This window comes from Erythrolamprus reginae, chromosome 2, assembly GCF_031021105.1.
Source record: "Erythrolamprus reginae isolate rEryReg1 chromosome 2, rEryReg1.hap1, whole genome shotgun sequence".
Taxonomy (NCBI): Eukaryota; Metazoa; Chordata; class Lepidosauria; order Squamata; family Dipsadidae; genus Erythrolamprus; species Erythrolamprus reginae.
Genome location: NC_091951.1, coordinates 95,515,221 through 95,532,913, shown reverse-complemented (window position 1 = coordinate 95,532,913; position 17,693 = coordinate 95,515,221). Strand labels below are relative to the sequence as shown.

The 17,693-nt window shown below is 39.7% G+C and overlaps 1 protein-coding gene across 1 annotated transcript in view; it reads left to right on the top strand.

Annotated features, from left to right (window-relative positions):
* The window catches only part of BSN (bassoon presynaptic cytomatrix protein), a 266,010-nt gene that overhangs the window by 34,099 nt on the left and 214,218 nt on the right, over positions 1 to 17,693 (top strand). The window contains exon 2 of the mRNA XM_070738773.1: positions 15,795 to 16,176. Within this exon, the coding sequence (XP_070594874.1) occupies positions 15,795 to 16,176 (382 nt within the window). The remainder of the gene's footprint in view (positions 1 to 15,794; positions 16,177 to 17,693) is intronic.

The following is a 17,693-nucleotide window of genomic DNA, read 5'->3' as shown; positions in this document are numbered from 1 at the left end:
TTGTGCATTTCTGTACCAAACGAAGGTTGGTTAAAATATCTGCTTTTCAGAAGAAAACATTAGAGTTCATATCCAACAGAAAACTATTATTATGCTAAAAACTAAAAACTGAATTGCCAGAAAAGCCAGGTCTTCAATGCTTTCTGGAAGGTGAATAGAGTGAGGGGCAGTCTGGATCTCAGGTGGGTAGTTGGTTCCAGAGAGTGGGGAAGCCACAGAGAAGGCCCTTCCCTGTGGGCCCACCAGCTGACACTGTTTAGCTGACGGGACCTGGAGAAGACCAGCTCTGTGGGAATCTTACCAGTCTATGAGGTAGAAGGCAGTCTTGGAGATAACCTGGCCCTGAGCCATGTAGGGCTTTAAAGATAATAGCCAACACCTTGAATTAAGCCCAGAGACTAACAAGGAGCCAGTGCAGCTTGCAGATGATTGGTGTAATGTGAGTGTACCTAGGTGCACCCAAAACCACTCACGTGGCTGCATTCTGGACCGATATCTCTTCAGAAGTAGCCCCATCTAGAGTGTGTTGCAACTGTGAGGTGATAAGGGTATGAAGAGAGTCTCCGGATCCAAGTAGGGTTGCAACTAGTGCACCAGATGAACCAGTGCTAAGGTCCTCCTAGCCACAGCTGTTAGATGTTGGTCTAATCTTAGCTGTGGGTCAAGGGGGACACCCAAATTGCAGACCCATCCTGAGGGGGACAATTTCTCTCCCCCAGCGACAAGGATGGACAGTCGATACAGTCTTTAGGAGGCTGTACCCACAGCCACTCGGCTTTGTCTGGGTTAAGAAAAAGCTTATTGACACCCATCCAGACCGTCACAGCTTCCAGGCACTGGCACATCACATCTACTGCTTCACTGAACTGACGTGGGGTGGAGATATACAACTAGGTATCATCAGCATATTGCTATGCCTCACCCCAAAATGTTGGATGACCTCACCCAGTGGTTTCATGTAGATAGGAGGAGAGAGAGAACCAAGCCCTGAGGCACCCGGCCAACAAGGGGTCTAGGCAGTGATGGGCGACCAAAATTTTTACTACCAAACTGTGGGCATGGCTTATGCATTTTGTTTCAACATCTTTCAGTGCAGATTGGGTGCTCTGGGGTGGAGCTCCAAATTTTGCTACCAGAACTGCATTCCTGGCCATTCCCGCAGGAGCCCATCACTGGGTCTAGGGATTGACCTCTGTCCTCTTACCAACACAACACTGTGAAGAACCAGAGATATAGGAGGTGCCTCTCAACCCCAGCTCCCTTAGTCGTCCCAGCAGGATACCACGATCAATGGTATTGAAAGCTGCTGAGAAGTCAATTAGCACCAAGATAGAGGAATGACCCCTATCTCAGGCTTGCTAGAGATCATCTTTCAGTGTGAACAAAGCAGTTTCCATTCTGTAACGAGGTCTGAAGCCAGATTGACATGCGTCTAGTTAATTGTTTTCATCCAATGACTGTAGGAGTTGAAGTGCTACCACTTTCTCAACAATCTTTCCTACAAAGGGAAGGTTGGAGACTGGATGAAAGTTCTTTAATTCTGCTGGATCCAGGGAAGGCTTCTTGAGGAGAGGTCTCACCCCCGCCTCCTTTAATGGTTGTGGGAAGGACTCACTAACCTGAAGCCAGCCTTGTGTCACCTCCCTGCTGGCCGAAACCAGCCAGGAGGAGCATGGAGGAACTCATTGCTCCCACTGCCTTGTCTATTTCTTCAGGAGTCACAGGCTCAAATTCATTCATATAATAGGACTAAGACCTGCCCGGTCATCTCATTTGAAATTGCCCAATCAGAGTCCAGGTCTGTCGATAGAAACTGTGCAAACTCCTCAGTTCTACCCTACAGGGGCTCCTCCGTTCCCCCTACATTAAAGAGGGAATGAGTCACACTAAATAGTGATGTTGGGCACAAATTATTAATAATAACAGCATTGGAAGGGACTTTGGAGTTCTAAGTTGCTTTCTCCTTGATTACATTGACAGCTGACATTAGAGAACCATCTTTCAGCTGTGGCGAGGGGGGCATTTGCCCAGGTTCGCCTGGTGCACCAGTTGCGGCCTTACTTGGACCTGGAGTCACTGCTCACAGTCACTCATGCCCTCATCACCTCGAGGTTCGACTAATGTAACGCTCTCTACATGGGGCTACCTTTGAAGAGTGTTCGGAAGCTCCAGATTGTGCAGAATGCAGGTGCGAGAGCAATCGTGGGCTTCCCTAGGTATGCCCATGTTACACCAACACTCCGCAGTCTGTATTGGTTGCTGATCAGTTTCTGGTCACAATTCAAAGTGTTGGTTATAACCTATAAAGCCCTTCATGGCTCCGGACCAGAATATCTGTGAGACCGCCTTCTGCTGCCCAAATCCCAGCGGCCGGTTAGGTCCCACAGAGTTGGCCTTCTCCGGGTCCTGTCGACTAAACAATGTCATCTGGCGGGACCCAGGGGAAGAGTCTTCTCTGTGGCGGCCCCAACCCTATGGAACCAGCTCCCCCTAGAGATTAGGATTGCCCCCACCCTCCTTGCCTTTCGTAAACTCCTTAAAACCTCTGCCGTCAGGCATGGGGGAACTGAGTTATCTCCCCTTGCCTATATAGTTTTATGTATGGTATGTTTGTGTGTATGATTTTTAAATAATGGGGCTTTTAGACTTTTAATGTTAGATTTGTTATTTTAGACTTTTAATATTAGATTTGTCATTGTATATTGTTTTATCACTGTTGTGAGCCACCCCGAGTCTGCGGAGAGGGGCAGCATACAAATCTAATAAATAATAATAATAATAATTAGTAATTTGTTTACTATTAATTAGTAGTCATTGTTTAGTTTTCAGTCACAAACATTTGCATGATTATATTCAATAAACTTTTAAGAGTTTTATCTGATGAATATTATTGGAATAGCATGGGTTGTCACATTATGTTAGCACAGCAGTTGGTAAAGCCTATCCTTAACAGTTATTTTATTTTGTAGTCAGCCTTGAAATCAAACAATTAGTAATTAACTAATATATTCTCTGTTTTTTCTTAAATTTTTTTTACATGTTTACATGTAAAACTAGATACATATAATTAGGACTGGAAGATATCCCAGATATCTAATCATCCAGGCATCTAGATAATTCATATATGTTCTTAAGAGTTTAAATTATTTTCTGATTAAATGGTAACCCAATGGCAATATATCACTGTGAATTTATATTCGACATTATTTTAAGCACATTTGGAATCTGTGATGATACTGCTTAGAAATGTGAGCCAGCGTCTGAAATTGGCAGACTGGTATGTGGAAAATGTCACATTAATGTTTAACAGAACTGAAAAAGCCCAGATCTGCCTTGTTAGCATTTGCTAACAATGGACGAACCTTAAAAATGCGTTCTAAACTCCATTTAATTGGAAATTAATTGAGATTATCTAAAAACTGAGAAGAAGGTTTATATTTATATATATGCTGCACGAATCCCAGCGACCAGTTAGGTCCCACAGAGAGAGTGTTCTCCGGGTCCCGTCAACCGAACAATGTCGCTTGGCGGGGCCCGGGGAAGAGCCTTCTCTATGGCGGCCCCGGCCCTCTGGAACCTACTCCCCCCAGAGATTAGAATTGCCCCCACTCTCCTTGCCTTTCGTAAGCTGCTTAAAACCCACCTCTGCCGCCAGGCATGGGGGAATTGAGATACACTTTCCCCCTAGGCCTCTACAATTTTATGCATGGTATGTCTGTATGTATGATTGGTTTTTATAATAATGGGTTTTTAACTGTTTTTAGTATTGGATTATTGTTATGTGCTATTTTGTTGCTGTTGTTAGCCGCCCCAAGTCTGCGGAGAGGGGCGGCATACAAATCCAATAGATAGATAGATAGATAGATAGATAGATAGATAGATAGATAGATAGATAGATAGATAGATTAATTAATAAATTAGTAAATTAATTAATTAATTGCTGGCAATTGAACATTATTGAACCTACATGGTAAAAGAACAAATTCATCTTTTTATTGGCTTTTAAGATTTTATGAATAATATAAAACAAATGATACAATCAGAACTGTCCCATTTCTATGCTACTATAGCTATATCATGGTTAGAGATAATGGCTGGGCCTATACATACTTACATACATACATACATACATACATACATAAATAAATTTCTCCCCTGGCTTTCTAAGGGCTTGGAATAGTGCTTCCATTCCAAGTCCCTCTCCATTAATGAAGGTTAACTCCCCCCCCTCCCCGTTGCTTATCTTTTGCACAACTGTTGCAGCAGGAGCAGCAGAAAGGATGTGCATGAAGAAAGACCCGCTTTATCTCTTCTCAATTTCCCCCTTCATTGATCAGTCATGATAGAGAGCAGTACTTCAAGAAAAGGTTCTAGATGAGTAACTGGGAGGCCCAGTCTACTAGACTGTTAACATTCTCTTGTAGCCCTCAGTATCCCACTGAAGTTAAATGAGGCCAAAAAATTTAATTTTTTTAAGTTACCTGGGGATTGGGAGATATCACTCTTTGAAATTCCTGAAATGCTGTCCGCAAAATGACTCCTCAATATTCGCAAACAAAGATTCTGGTTTAGAGTACATCTTAGATAGATTTTAGACTTTTTAACTAATATATTTCTTATATGTTTTGTACTGCTCCTGTTGTAAGCCACCCTGAGTCTGCGGAAAAGGGCGGCGTACAAATCTAAGTAAATAAAATAAAAAATAATAAAAAATAAAATAAAAATAATAAAAATAAAAATAAAAATAAAAATAAAAATAAAAATAAATAAATAAAATAAATGATGAAATGAAATGAAATGAAATAAAATATAAAATAAAAAAAAGAACCAGTATGAGAGATGAAGTTCTGAGAATGCTTGCAATTGCAGAAGAGCAGCTGAGAAGGAGGAACAGCTGTTCCTGTAATCCACGGGTGTCAAACTCATGGCCCACGGGCTGGATACATCATGCGCTGGCCATGCCAGGGGTGGTTTCCACTTACCTTTTGCTACCAGTGCGCATTGTGATGTTTTGCATGCAAGCGCTCGCTACGCGCTTGCACACATGCATCCCGCCATGTGATTCAACTTACGCTCATGCGTAGAAAGAAATTTCAAGCCAAAAGACAGCTGAGAAGCCATCCAAACCAGGAATAAAAAGCTGATTCTACTTCAGCACATGCACAGAAGGATATTTCAAACCAAAAATTACTCACAAAAAAGATGGCGGTGTGCACAGACCAGGAAAGACAGCACTGGAGCCATCACGGCTTCTACTAGACCGCCTGCATTGGACCGCACTGGTAGGAACCCGCCCCTGGGCCACGCCCATTGCTATTTTTTTTTTTTAATAAAGTTTTTATTTACAAGGATGAATACAGTGAATACATTTAAGTACAAATAAAAATATAAACATGTCGAGATACAGAAGAAAAAGAGGAAATGGGTAATTAAGAAACAAAAATTGTGTGTCAAATTATGGCCTAGACAATATGCATTTAACAGTAAACAAGGACAAAACAAAACAAACAGACGGACAGACAAACAGACAAACAAAAAAAGAAAAAGAAAGACAGAAAGAAAAGAAAGAGAAAAAGAAAAAAGAAAGGAAAAGGCGGGCGGGTGTACGGTAGATCTGTATTGGAATTATGAACCAGAAATATTCTCAGTAGCTCATTACATTATATCTAATATTTTGAATTATAAATGAGTAAGAGAAAGTGTTGAATATATCAATATAAAGAGATTTTAAGAAAGCCAGTCTAATTTTAATATACATCGATGTCTCATACATCCATTTAGAAAAAAAAGGGAAGATTTGACACCAGATATATATCTATTTAAATATATAGGATTCTTAACATTTGTTGAGCAAATTGTTTTTTTTTTCTAACCAGCGATAGAAGGGATCCCAGCAGTTATTGAATAGAGAATCATTATTATTTCTAATTTCCAGAGTTAATTTGGTCATTTCTGCACAATATTTAATTTTTTCTATTATTAAATCATCTTGAGGTATGTCTTCGTTTTTCCACCATTGAGCAAATAGGCCATTGCTATTTTAGTGAAGGGGAAAAGTTGCAACAAGTCTCATTTATTTATTTTATTTATTTATTCGATTTTTATGCCGCCCTTCTCCTTAGACTCAGGGCGGCTTACAACATGTTAGCAATAGCACTTTTTAAACAGAGCTAGGCTATTGCCCCCACAATCTGGGTCCTCATTTTACCCACCTCGGAAGGATGGAAGGCTGAGTCAACCTTGTCAACCTCATGATGACAATGTGACGAGAAGTGAGTTTGACACCTCTGTTTTAATCACTTGAACAAAATCAGAAAGATGTTGAGGAAGATTTGAAAGTAGGAATGCCTTGGAAGAAGCTGGAATATCTTCTCCATTTTGGATTTTAAACCTAGGCAAAGCAAAGTTTGTTTTATTCTCTATGGATGACTTTTACAGAGCATCGTATTTCTTCCTTCCTTCCTTCCTTCCTTCCTTCCTTCCTTCCTTCCTTCCTTCCTTCCTTCCTTCCTTCCTTCCTGCCTTCCTGCCTTCCTTCCTGCCTTCCTTCCTATCCTTCCTGTGATAGATTGAATCTCACTAGGTTCAAGGTTGACTCAACCTTCCATCCTTCTGAGGTGGGTAAAATGAGGACCCAGATTGTTGGGGGCGAAAGGCTGATTCTGTAAACTGCTTAGAGAGGACAGTAAAGCACTGTAAAGCGGTATATAAGTCTAAGTTGTTATTTTGAACCACACAGATAAACTTGATTAGAGCATTCCCAAAGCATCCCAAATTTTTCAAGCCTGTCTTTTGGGTTGTACAGTATTTCAACTACATCTTTTACCCAGTCCAGAGAAATCTATAAAGAATCTCTTCTCATAATGATTGTTCAGTTTGCTTTTGGCAAACTATTAAACCTACATTTTTGAGTAGCATGGTTTATTCAAAGCTTCTCAATTTGTACATAATGCACATTTTGAAAAATAAAGATAATGCATTTAGCGATAGAATTATGCCAAAGGATATATTTTTATAGTAAAGCAGTTTTGTTATACTCCTGTATGCTGTGTAGAATTAGACGGGTGATGTAATACAATGAAGTCTGAGCAACATCATTGTGGAGAAAAAGTATTACATTATATTTTAATGTGATTTGGCAAGCTGGAGGAAAGCAATCAACTTTTAAAATGATTTTTATGTAGTATATTAGGAGTAATTTAGTATCTTGAAGAGTAACTGGAAAAAATAATCATAAAATAATCCAAATTAGTTAACAGTAAACATTCTAGCTCATCTTCAAGGTGGACTGTGAAAAGTCTGTTACAGACTAATTGCTAATTACACTACTAGGAATAATATTAATCAAGAATAAGTATAGTTTATGCATATTTCTGGAGGAGCTAGTGTCTCTTGAATTTAATAATCGTTTCCACCCTGTAAGTGGGTCCATCTCTTTAATTACTATTAAGTTTTTGGCAAACCTATTTTGAATCAATATCATACAAGTAGTAATGTTATGTATATTTGTTAAGAAAAAAATAATAAATTGGTCTGAACTGACAGCAGCTAGCATCTGAAAAGCATACTTCAAAGCTTCTTATACTTTTTGTATATATGAATTTGGACATATAGTTTGCATGAGAATATTCTTTAATATAAATTTATGATTGCAGCTTTTTGTATTTTTGATATACAACTTTCAAATCTGAACATAACATGAACACATGCATGTACATATTCAAATTAAAGGGGTATGAGAAATACACACCACTGAATGTAACCAAGCAATTTGCAAAATCAGGATTTAGTGTGAGCAAGGAGCAGGAGCTGTTCCAGAGGAAAAAGTGAGAACAAAATGGTTTCCCCCCTAATAGCTTGTGTGCTTTGCTGTTATACTGAGGAAAAGGATGATAGTGGTACACTGCCCCTTTCTACAGAGGAAGTCTTAAAAGCTCCAGTGACCAGCAGATGTAAAATGGCTCTCTTGTCATCAAGGTGGCTGACTCAGTGGTGGCAGAAACCAACAGCCCCCTTTTTTGAGAAATTGTTAGAAAAGCAATGCTTTATGTCTATACATCTTGATTTGAACGACGATAGCTCAGATATTGATTGAAGAAAGAAAATTAAAAATAAAATTGTAATAGCAATAAATAAAAGCACTTGGTTTAAAAACCATGTGACTATTACTTTCAAGGAGAATGAATGTCCATCCATGAGAAAGTTAGTAATTTCTATTCATTCGTTAAATATATACCATATTTTTCGGAGTATAAGACACATCGGAGTATAAGACACACCTAGATTTTACAGGTAGAAAACAAGAAAAAAAGTATTTTGAACCAAATGGTGTAGTAATATATTATTTAATAAAACACCAGCTAAAGTGACCAGATTTTAACATTGGTAAAGAGAGACACCATTGATGGTTCTTGATTAAAAATTTGGTCTATATGGAGCAAACAAAAAATCTCTTTCTTTTTCCCTATCTCTCTTCCTCCCTCCTTCCCTTCCTCTCTATTTTTTTCTCTTTCTCTCTCCCCCTTCCTCTTTCTTTCTCTTCCTTCCTTCCTCTTCCTTCCTCCTTCTTTCTCTCTCTCCGTACCTCTTTCCTTTTCTCTCTTCCTTCCTCTCTTTCTCTCTCTCTCTTTCTCTCTCTTTCTTTCTCTCTCCTCCTTCCCTCCCTCTCACTCTCTTTCTCTCTCTCTCCCCCTCCCTCCTTTTCTATTTCTCTTTTTCTCTCGTTCCCTCTTTCTTTCTCATTCTCTCTCATTTCCTTCCTCTCTTTTTTCTTTTTCTTTCTCTCTTCCTTCTCTCTCTCTCTCTCTTTCTCTCTCTTTCCCTACCTTCCTCTCTCTTTTTTCTCTTTCTCCCCCCTCTCTATTTCTTTTTCTTTCTCTCTCCCCCTCCTTCCCTCCCTCTCACTCTTTCTCTCCCTTCCTTCTTGGGAAATTTTTCTGGGCTCGGGTTCTTAAGTAGAAAATGGTTCTTAAAAAGAGGCAAAAAAATCTTGAATACCTGGTCCTTATCTAGAAAAGTTCTTAAGTAGAGGCATGCTTAGGTAGAGATACCACTGTATATGAAATGGTTTTGTATATATGCTTTTCATTTCATGGGCAAAACTGGACCCCAAATCCCACAATTCCCTTCATTTTCAGCAATAAAGATTATATTCAGCAGTCTTGTATTTTCCTTCCCTCCTTTTTGGTTTCCCAACATTCTTCAGGTTGCATTTGTGTGGTGCGTATGCGCGGGACTTGGGAAGAGTTCATGTTTTGCAGAAAATTTCTGCCAGGAGAATGCTTTGTGCCACTGATTTAGATGATGGCTGGAAGTAAATAAAAATTGAACTAAGGTCTCGAGTTTTTACAAACAATGGTATGATAATAGTTAAATGATGATTGATAGAATATATGACAAATTCTTGATTAAATCAATTCTAGGTCTACCATTGATTAACTCTTTTCTGTTTATGAACTCCTTAGTTGGTATGACTTCACAGTCAAAGGCAGTGAAGGGCTACCAAATTTTTTACTACCACACTGTAGGCGTGGCTTATGCAGGACGCCCTGCATTTTCTTTCAACATCTTTCATGCAAATTGGGTGCTCTGGGGTGGAGCTCCATTTTTGCTACCCCACTGTGTTCCCCCCTCCGTCCAAGTAGCAGCCCACTGCCTGGATGGTATATTATTCAGGGGTGGATTCTGGTTTTCTTTGTTGTCAGTTCGCTCCTTTATGCACCATGTGGGTGCGCATGCCTGCATGCGCAGTGCTAAAAAACTAGCTTATGCGCATGTGCAGAAGCAAAGAACATGGGACATGGCAGGCCTGGGTTGCTGCTATTCTAGTAACCCAGGCTGACAAGTTACTACCAGTTTATTTATTTATTTTTATTTATTTAGATTTGTATGCCGCCCCTCTTCGCAGACTCGGGGCGGCTCACAACAGTTCCATAGCACATGTCCAAATCGGAAAAAAACCACCTCTGATATGGTTGTAAGATCTCTTAATATTATAATATCTGATCCAAATTTTCTAAAGTTTCTGTGCTGTAGGTTAACTCAGCTGCTAAATCTGATTTAGCAAATATTTTTTGATTGCAGAGTTTATGATTAACTACACTGAAGTGAATATATTTTTAGCTGTTACGATTTTTTTTTTAAAAAAATTATGTAACATACTATTCCTGGGAGAATATAATAATGAAACTGCTTTGCATGTCTAAAAAATAAACTATTTCCAGCCTCTTGGCATTAATGTTTTATCTGGGAACAATTTTACTGAATGAAGATGGCTCGTTATGTATTTTATGTAGTTATCACTTCATGTAAGATTCAAAGGGGATATGTTTCAAAATACATTTTTTCCAATTAAAAACTGTTGCTAACATCCACATAAAATTAACATTTTGTGTTTTGTGCAAAATATGTTACATATGATGTATAATAGACAACTGTTTACTGCAATGTAAACTGCTTCTCATGAAGGAAAACAGTTTCATTGTGCTTGCAATTACTCATGTAAACAGAAACAACATAATGGATTGCAAAAGCCATTGCTTGTCACTTTGGTATAAATTTTTAATTATTTGAAGTCAGCTCAATACTTCATTTTAAAAAAGCCACAAGAAAGTTATAAAACGAAATAAGTATTTAGTTGATGAACTAATACATTATTTTAATTAATAAAAATGTTGAAATAGATATTTCAGGTATCTCAGGACTCGTAATGAAAATTGGGAATTCTTGTACTAGAAACATAGAAGACTGACGGCAGAAAAAGACCTCATGGTCCATCTAGTCTGCCCTTATACTATTTCCTGTATTTTATCTTAGGATGGATATATGTTTATCCCAGGCATGTTTAAATTCAGTTACTGTGGATTTACCAACCACGTCTGCTAGAAGTTTGTTCCAAGGATCTACTACTATTTCAGTAAAATAATATTTTCTCATGTTGCCTTTGATCTTTCCCCCAACTAACTTCAGTAGGTTTATGATATCACACCAGTGGTGGGTTGCTCCTGGTTAGGGCCAGGAGTGGGAACTGGTAGGGCCAGGAGTGGGATGCTCCACCCACCTGCCCAGGACGTGAGTGTGCACACGAACTGGTAGCAAAGGGTTTTAGAACCCACTACTGTGTCATACTTTGTCCTGTCATTAATTGCTTTGAAAAATGATGGAGAAGTGCATAGGTTACAATTCTCAACTTCTTCTTGGATAAATAATCTTCCATATTACTGAAGAGAGGGTAGAATTCAGCATGGAGGTACTGTTTTCCTTTTCATTCTGAATTTATTTCAGTCAAGCCTAATAACTAGCAGAAATTATATGACCCAAACAGCAGGAATATATTGAGGAAATCTAATTGAACAGTGTGAAACTGTATCGTTGATGTAGTCTAAAGATTTATTGCCCTTTAATTTATTGGGCTTTAAGCATTCTGAAGGATTTTTTGCTTTGTTTGTTCCAAATCGATGCCTAAAGGTTTGGAATATTTTCATACCTAGCCAGTTTAGTGTTCGAAATGCTTGCTTAAGAAAAAAAAAAGCTTGCTGATAAATAGAGAGACTATGATTTCTAGTTCCACCTTAGGAATGAAAGTAAGCTGGTTGTTGGACCAGTCACTCTCAACACAATACACTTCACAGGGTTGCTGTTATGAGGAAGGAGTATTAGGTCAGGGGTCCCCAAACTTGGCAAATTTAAGACTTGTGGACTTCAACTCCCAGAATTCTCCAGCCAGCTATTCTGAGAGTTGAAATCCACAAGTCTTAAAGTTACTAAGTTTGAAGATCTCTGTATTAGGTACTTGACCTGCTTATAAAGAAATAAAAATAGAATAAAAATTAAGTAACTAAATAAAAATATTCATCACCCTATGTGTATGGATACATATATTCTCAATAAATTGATTTTCCTACCTGGACATAACTTACCGAGGGATCTACATATATTTGACACATGTAATACACATTTGCCTTTTTTATCACCCAAACATCTGGCAGAATCAACATGCCACTGGCCAATTCCTGCCACTTTTGAAAGTGTATGACAGATGTGTTTATCATGGTTAAGGTTTAGGATATAACTGGAAGTAATAATGAAATACATTTTGCAAAATGGCTTTATCAGTTTCGTGGCTTACAGCAGCAGATATGAGAGAGCGAGGGAGAGGGGGAGGGAGGGGGAGAGAGATGGAATGGTTCCTCTGAGTATATGCCTACAAATCCTGACATATATTATATTTTGGGACATCACATTTGAGACATTTAAATAAAAATAAAGCTGAATGCAAACCATTTTGTATTGCTTGACAGTTGAGTGATCAATTTGACAATATTATTAGGGCTAACCCATCAGGCTGAATATCAGATATCTGATCTTGTTCAGACATTACTATTGTAGTACAGTGGTACCTCTACTTAAGAACTTAATTCATTCTGTGACCAAGTTCTTAAGTAGAAAAGTTTGTAAGTAGAAGCAATTTTGCCCATAGGAGTCAATGTAAAAGCAAATAATGCGTGCAAAACCATTAGGAAAGAAATAAAAGCTCGGAATTTGGGTGGAAGTAGGAGGAGAAAGAAGAGGAGGAGGACAGTCATTGCCAAAAGAAGAAGATGAGGTGAGGGGAATCAAAAAAGTCCAAAACTTTAAGGCTTAAAAAAAAGGAGGAGAAGCACGCACCTCCCATATACCCGGCGCGAGGCTGCCTCCCATACATTGTGCCAGAGAGAGAAACCCAGGTGGGCGAGAGGAGGGAACCTCCTGCTCCTTTGACTGAAAAGCGGCGGCGGCGGCTGCTGGTGCTACCTGCTTCCTCTTCCTTCCCATGCTGAATGGCTCCCCTCTCCTCTCACTCGCTTGCTTTGTAGCCAACACTTTTCCTTCACTGTGGTGACTCCTCAGTTTGGCTAAAGCCAAGTTGATCTGGCTGGGGTGAAGACTCCCCTGTGGTGACTCCCTCACAGCGCGAGGGAGTCACCACAGAGAAGTGGTTTATTCTCTATCCAAGTGCCCAGAGAAAGGAAAATGCTTCGTTCACTCTGAACTGCCAAAGCCTCCTTAAGCACCACCAAAAAGCTCCTCTGGCAGCCCAGAAAAGCCCAAGATGGCCACGATTAAAGGGGGAATGACAGGAAACTGGCCGGGCCCTCATGCCACTCTCAAATTTCCTGGGAATTTTTTCTGGGCTCTGGTTCTTAAGTAGAAAATGGTTCTTAAGAAGAGACAAAAAAATCTTGATCACCCAGTTCTTATCTAGAAAAGGTCTTAAGTAGAGGCACCACTGTATAGTTAATATAAATTTATAGTTCACATAGTGTGTTTAAGTTGTGAAATGTTTTACTTTAACCAGAATTATTCCATTCACATGAACTCAGCTCACCTTTTGTCCTGCCTCTCTCAGTCAAAGGTGATAAATGGGAAATACTCACATGATCTAGTCCAGGGGTCTCCAAACCTTGGCAACTTTAAGACTTGTGGACTTCAACTCCCAGAATTCCTCAGCCAATTCATGTTAAGATGCCATCAGGATAATTGGGGAATTGAACTAGCATAGCCACAATTGCAACTAGGAGGAATCTAGTTCATTTGCAGATATGGCTCCATGTGCCAGCTGTGGCACCCGTGCCATCAAATAGAGGCTGAGCACCGAACAAGCAAAATAGGATTTTCTGCTTTTGATTAATCTGTTTATTAAGAGGCCCACAGCAGATCATAAAACAGCAGTCTAATAGTATAACGTCCTAGTGCACATCACACAGCTTGAATTCAAAAGGGACAATATTTGATCTTATCAAACTTAGGAAATTAGATATTTGGGGATATTTTTCAAATGGGGAAGCAAGAATTATAACAGGATGTATGTATTCCAGTATATCCATACTTTTATTCCCTCAAGGTTGAATTCCTGTGCTCGTGGCACCAGCTGGAAGCCAGAAAATCATGAGTTCTAGTCCTGGCCATAGCACAAAACTAGCTCAAAGATTTTGGACCAATCATTCTATCCCAGCACTAGGAAGAAGGCAATGACAAACCACTTAAAAAAAAAAGTCTTGCCAAAACAGCTGCAGGTACTAGTCCAGATAGTCACCAGGAGTGAAGACTGACTTAAAAGAATAGCTTTTCCCACAACTTAAGTCTGCTTGTGAATTTCACCAGCGAATTTCAGCTGGTTTGGAATGTAGTAGTCTGTGTGCTGGGAATTTCTCAGAGTACATACATTGCAAAGTGTATTTCATTATTATTTCAATTATTATTATTATTATTATTATTATTATTATTATTATTATTATTATTATTATTATTATTTATTAGATTTGTATGCCGCCCCTTTCCATAGATTCACGGTGGCTCACAACACAATAAAAACAGTTTATAACAAATCTAATAATTTACAATTTAAAATATTTAAAAAAACCATTATTAAACATACACACAAGCATACCATACATAAATTGTATAGGCCCGGGGGAGATATCTCAGTTCCCCCATGCCTGACGACGAAGGTGGGTTTTAAGGAGTTTGCGAAAGGTGAGGAGGGTAGGGGCAGTTCTAATCTCTGGGGGGAGCTGGTTCCAGAAAGTCGGGGCCGCCACAGAGAAGGCTCTTCCCCTGGGGCCCGCCAACTGACATTGTTTAGTTGACGGGACCCGGAGAAGGCCCACTCTGTGGGACCTGATCGGTCGCTGGGATTCGTACGGCAGAAGGCGGTCCCTGAAATATTCTGGTCTGATGCCATGAAGGGCTTTATAGGTCATAACCAACACTTTGAATTGTGACTGGAAATTGATCGGCAACCAATGCAGACTCAATTATGTCATAAACCATGATAAACACACCTCTGTCACACACTTTCAATAGTTGAAGACAAGTACAAATTCTAAGTGTGGGTTTTGATGCTATGTAATGTAGCAGATTTCTTCTGCAAACAAAATTTGCATGTTCTGTGCAATAAAAAAGTATTTTTTCTTCCCTTCTGAAATATTTTACTTCTGATGTTTGGAGGCATGGAGTCTGTAAAGTCTCTAGATTTTTAGAACTGGGCACTGGGGATGTGGGGTGCCTAACCTTTGGTCAGCTTGTTTCTAAATGAATAGTTTTTAATGATTTGCTAATGATATAGAGGCATTTTTAATGTAAGCTGCCTGAAATTTGTGGAACTGGGCAAGAAATAAATGATATAAATAAATAATAAAAAAAACAAGAGATGTTTCCGGGGGCTGGTTGATTTATTTTTAAATTGATCATAAATTTTTAAAGTGACCTTTTAAAAAAAAAGAAAAACAAACTTGGGAAGCTGATTTTTAAAATGTAATTGTTAAATGTAATGTCGTAGTTGGATTGTCTCTCCTTGCTTCAGTTATTTTGTAGCCTGGAATCTGCAGTGTTAGATCGAGTCTGGCTGTGCTGTGACATGAAATGGTCCTGCAAATGATCAGATAACCTTTTCCAGTAATGGGAACTTGCTTAGGTTAATAGAGAATGCCTGATTTCTGTTGCTTCTCCGTTTACATATAATCTCCCTGTTTTTGAGGCTGTAGGCTGCAGAAAAAGGAACAGGTTTGAGCCAGTCTGACATTAAATATGCTCTAGGTGTGGTGAGCTATAACTGCTTCTTAGAAGAACTCCTATTATTGGGCGGATTAAAAATAAATAAGACAATGCAATCCTTGTGTCTGAACATCTGTTGGTAGTAATTAACTGCAACTCTTTGAACTACTCAGATCGGTTTTTCTTTTCCCCAGTCTTTTCTGTGGGAGTTTGTGTAGTTTATCACCATTTTATTCAATATGCTCTTTAATGTGTTTCAGCACACGGAGAAGACCAGAACAATCAGACTCCTCCTTTCGACAGAGGACACCTTCCCCATCCCTGACAAAAGCTGTTCCAGGCAGTGAAACCCCAAGAGAGAAACGGAGCCAGGGGCAGGCTCCCCAACACACCGATGGGCCCAGGAGGACTCTCCAAGTGGGTGGACGCTCACCATCTGTTTCCCCGGACCGAGGCAGCACGCCTACCTCACCGTATTCGGTCCCACAAATTGCCCCCCTTCCCAGTAGCACGCTCTGCCCTATATGCAAGACAACAGATCTCACCTCCTCTCCTAACCAGCCAAACTTCAACACCTGCACGCAGTGTCACAACAAGGTCTGCAACCAATGTGGATTCAATCCCAACCCTCATCTGACCGAGGTAAATGCTTCCTTATGGGTCTTTGGAGAGCGGTAACACTGTAAGCAAGCTTATTCGGTGTTTTAGCTCTGCTGAACTGCTTGCCTAGTTTATTAAGGATCTTGTATGCAGTGTCAGAGCATGTTAAGGGCCCACATAACAAGACAAAATGCTATGTACTTTATTAAAAAATGTACTAAATACACACACACACTCGCACATCACAAATGCACATAATATCTCTGAGAATAAGAAGACAGAGAAAAAGAAGTATTTTATCTGCTGGCTGAGTGGATCAAGGAGAATAGGTAATTCCTAAGGAAGTGATGGCGAACATTTTTGGGGCTCATGTGCCAAAAGAGTGTGTGTGCTTGTGCTAGTGCACGCACATGTCCACCCACAACTCCCACACTGCCCCTCCACACCGCATTCGCACAAACACCCTCCCCCCTCGCACGCCTGCGCACAGGCCTCACTGAAGCCTCTGGACTCCTGAAGCCTGGGGAGAGTGAAAATGGTTGAAAAGAAAACCAAAAATCAGCTGGCGCCACTGGAGTTCACATAGGGTAAAGCCTCGCATGCCCTCAGATATGGCTCCCCGTGCCACCTGTGGCACACGTGCCATAGCTTCACCATCACTGTCCTAAGGATTGTGTGTAGGAGGGGAATCTCAGAGTCTCAGAGCTGGGGTGGTGCAGTGGTTAGAGTGCAGTACTGCAGGCTACTTCAGCTGACTGCTACCGGCAGTTTGGCAGTTCAAATCTCACCGCCTCAAGGGTGACTCATCCTTCCATCCTTCCGAGGTGGGTAAAACGAGGACCCAGATTTTGGGGGGCAACTCTGTAAAATGCTTAGAGGGGGATGTAAAAGCACTGTGAAGTGGTATATAAGCCTAAGTGCTATTGCTATTGCTTTCCAATACAATGTTTCCATCTGTTATACTCTCTGTGTGTGTGTGTGTGTGTGTGTTTCTGTAAAAAAAAGCTGAGACGAGGAGAACTTGTGTTCCAGAGATTAAAGCTACTACCTTACAAATCCCGGTAAGGGTATGGTTAGCTGATGAGAGAAAAATAGCTTGAAATAGATCTGTACTAGTCTCCCTTCCTTTTCATTATCAGCAACAATGTTACACATACACACACACAATAGAATCTACAGATTCTCATAGTAAGTGTTTATTCTTATATTTTGTTCAGACTTCATATATTTATTCTTAGTGGATGTTGTCAATGACCATTCTCAAGAAATGAAAGCAACAGTTGTCCTCATTTATTAGTTCCATCAGTCCAGTTGTGATAGCTGTTTTCTATAGCTTGTTTTGTTAACAGCTCTAGCTGATTTACATTCTTCAGTTCTTTTAAGTATCTTTTCCTTTTGTCCTTTTTGTTAGATAATATGTATCAAAACATGAAATGAAAGGACACATATAATGAACAGAAATATACAGAATAAAGAATAAAGATATTCTACAGGAAATACAAACTTAGATCACAATTGAGCCCAAACTTCTATTGTTGAGTAAGACAGTGGTTAGATTT